The 3,393-nt window shown below is 36.0% G+C and overlaps 1 protein-coding gene across 1 annotated transcript; it reads left to right on the forward strand.

Moving 5' to 3' along the window:
- The first annotated feature begins 787 nt into the window (after positions 1-787).
- LOC127674013 (vomeronasal type-1 receptor 4-like) lies at positions 788-3,024 on the forward strand. The gene is made up of 2 exons (XM_052169825.1): positions 788-814; positions 2,107-3,024. Exons 1-2 carry the CDS (start codon positions 791-793, stop codon positions 3,022-3,024), a joined length of 942 nt encoding a protein of 313 aa, XP_052025785.1. The 5' UTR covers positions 788-790.
- The last annotated feature ends 369 nt before the right edge of the window (positions 3,025-3,393 follow it).

Below are 3,393 nucleotides of genomic sequence, written 5' to 3' on the forward strand. Positions count from 1 at the left end.
GTGTGTTCTTTTGTGATTGGATTAGCTCATTTAGGATGAAATTTTACAGTTCTACCCATTTGCCTAAGAATTTCATGAATTCATTGTTTTTAATAACTGAGTAGTATTCCATAGTGTAAATATACCACATTTTTCTGTATCCATTCCTCTGTTGAGGGACAGCTGGGTTCTTTCCAGCTTCTGGCTATTATAAATAGGGCTGCTATGAACATAGTGGAGCATGTACTCTTATTACATGCTGGGGAGTCTTCTGGGTATATGCCCAGGAGTGGTATAATTGGGTCCTCTGGTAGTATCATGCCCAGATTTCTGAGGAACCGCCAGACTTATTTCCAGAGTGGTTGTATTGGTATTTTAGAAATATCTTGTTAAGATCTAACTATTATTTAGACTGAGATACTGCCTGAACTCCTTCACCTCAAAATATATAAATTAAATTAGGACATTGATAATGCTATTTGTTACAATTCACTGTGTTTTGATGAGCTGGTGAGGGCACATGGGGGAATAGGTTCCTATGTATCTTTACCCTTAAGACGTTTGATCAATGTAGAACTATGATGTGTTTTTCAATAACACAATAAAAAACACTCACATTTTCCTGGGTAGACTTTTGGTGCATTTTACTTTTATGAATAGTTTGATCTTCTGACCATAATATTTCACAGAACCTGATTATGTATCAGCAGGGGTGATCAATGTAAGGAGGTTTTTCATTATAAATTACATCTGGTTTATACACGGTCCTTTATCTTTGAAGATATCATTAGGAGAATGAGTTTTGGCAGACATGTTTATATCTATTCTTGATAAATATTTCTGACATGGAAACACTATCAAGGGTTCATGATATTATCTACATCTGCAATAAGAGCTGATATCTCCTATGATATTTTCTTTTCTTTTTTTTTAAATTTTGATTAGATATTTTCTTTATTTACATTTCAAATGTTGTCCCCTTTCCTGGTTTTCCCTCTGAGGACTCCCTCTCCCATCCTCCCCTGCTCCTGCTTACCAACCCACCCACTCCTGCTTCCCTGTCCTGGCATTCCCATACACTGGGGAATCAAGCCTTCAGAGGACAAAGGGCCTCTCTTCCCATTGACATCTGACAATGCCATCCTCTGCTAAATATGCTGCTGGAGACATGGGTCCCTCCATGTATACTCTTTGGTTGGTGGTTTAGTCCCTGAGAGCTCTGGGGATTCTGAGTGGTTCATATTGTTGTTCCTCCTATGAGGCTGCAAACCCCTCCTGTTCCTTTGGTCCTTTCTCTAGCTCCTCCACTAGGGAACCTGTGCTCAATCCAATGGTTAGCTGTGAGCATTCAGCCTGATCCTATGGAATTTTCATTGCATTTATGCAAAAGTACAATTACACTAAATAGTATATCTGCTGAGAACATTAGACATTCTTTGTTTATTCTTCATTTAATGTTTTGATTGCCTTTTTATTACACAAAGTTAGTTTAAACCACGAACTTTAACTGAATTTTCAGTTGGTATAAAGTTTGCCAAACAGAATTGCTGCTGTTGTCTTCCACAGTCTGACTCCAAATAAGAAAGGATGCATATGCCATTATGTATGAACTTTTTGAGAAAATTTGATGATCACTATTTTTCATCAAAACATGTTTGAAATTCTAGTATGTACCTATAGTTATCATCCTCTACCCCTAGTAGTGAATATATTTTATAAGAGTACATATCCACAGGAATTTCTTTCTGGTTGAAAATGGTGATTAAATCTATTTTTCTACTATGACATGAAAAGAGAAGTTCAATATGAATGGTAGAATTCAATAATTATTCACTCTGAGTTTCCTAGCCATTTTTCTCTCAGTGGGAAGAAATGCCCTTATTTTTAATGATAACTATTTTAATAATTAACAAAGCTCTCTCTATAAGATGTTTGTTTATAAGATTCAAAAATTTTAATCAAAGTTATTAATGATGAAAACATTTGTTTTGAAACAGAGTCTTGATATGATGCCCACCATGGCTTTAAAATTTTGAGCTCGTATGATTCTTTCTCATATGTGTCCCCACATGGAAATCTTCAATATATTCTTTGATCCACACATGGAATTGTTGCTATAATAAAATTGAAAAACTACTAAATGACAGAATGGAGTACAGGAACATGACTATAGGAATGGTGTTATTAGTTCAGAGTGTACTTGGACTTTGGGGAAACTTCTCCATTCTTTTCAACTACTTAATACTTTACTGCAAGGAATGCACATTACAGGTAGTAGACATGATTCTTACACATGTGTTCACATCTAACTCCTTGATCATTCTCTCCAAAGGACTTGCCCAGATAATGGGAGCCTTTGGCTGGAACCAATTCTTCAATGATGTTGGATGCAATCATATTTTATATGTTCATAGACTTGGCAGGAGCATGTCCATCAGCGCCACTTGTCTCTTGAGTTTCTTCCAGGCAGTCACTCTCAGCCCAAGAAACTCCTACTGGAAAGAAATCAAAACAAAAACTACCAAGTTTATGGGACTGATACTTTCCCTCTGCTGGATCCTCTTCCTGCTAGCAAATATGTTTTTCCCAGTGTATGCATCTACCAAAAGGAACAGCAAAAACAAGACACAAAAGAGAGGTCTTGAATTCTGCCTCTCTCTAGGTCATGACAAAATAGTAAGTTCCGTGTACACAGCATTTTGGGTGTTCCCTGAAGTCTTATTTTCTGTGCTCATCATATGTTCCAGTACTTTTATGATTATCACACTTTATGGACATAAAAAGAAGGTTCAATGGATCCTCAGTTCACATGCTTCCCAAAGATCATCCCCTGAAAACAGAGCCACACAAATGATCCTGACACTGGTTTGCACCTTTCTAGCTTTTTATACTCTCTCTTCCATTTTACAAGGTTGTATTGCTCTTTCACATAACCCCAGTTGGTGGGTAATGAATATCACATCCATCATTTCTTTGTGTTTTCCTACTTTAGGTCCATTTGTGATGAGTCACCATTCCACTTTTTGCAGATTCTGCTTTACCTAGTTAAGGAATATAAAAATATGATGGAATAATATATGGGGAAATTAATTTGATGTTATTATAATTTCACTTCAGAAATTTTTATATTTTTTCCTCCTAGCCTACAGTCATCAATTATCTACAAAGTTATCTATGATAAGTTTAGACTCCATTTCATTCAGTCGACCCATGTGGAGGGTTCCTTTAGATATATTTGCTCAATTGTTACAGGTTTTTCATTTTTTTAACCACTGTTCATGAATGACTTATTTTTCTCTAGTAGATACCATAGTACCATTCAGAGAAATGAATACTAACAACTACACATGAGACTTTCAGGTCATTTACTTATTGATTTCTTCATGTGTTATCACTTATGTGTACTGGTACATA

This window comes from Apodemus sylvaticus, chromosome 23 (assembly GCF_947179515.1).
Source record: "Apodemus sylvaticus chromosome 23, mApoSyl1.1, whole genome shotgun sequence".
In the NCBI taxonomy this organism is placed as follows: Eukaryota; Metazoa; Chordata; class Mammalia; order Rodentia; family Muridae; genus Apodemus; species Apodemus sylvaticus.

Bases quoted from the DNA above. Each gene is read 5' to 3' on its own strand.
- LOC127674013 (XM_052169825.1), top strand. From the start codon at position 791: ATGTTTATATCTATTCTTGATAAA. The intron at 815-2,106 runs TATTTCTGACAT...TATAATAAAATT, and splicing joins TTATATCTATTCTTGATAAA to GAAAAACTACTAAATGACAG.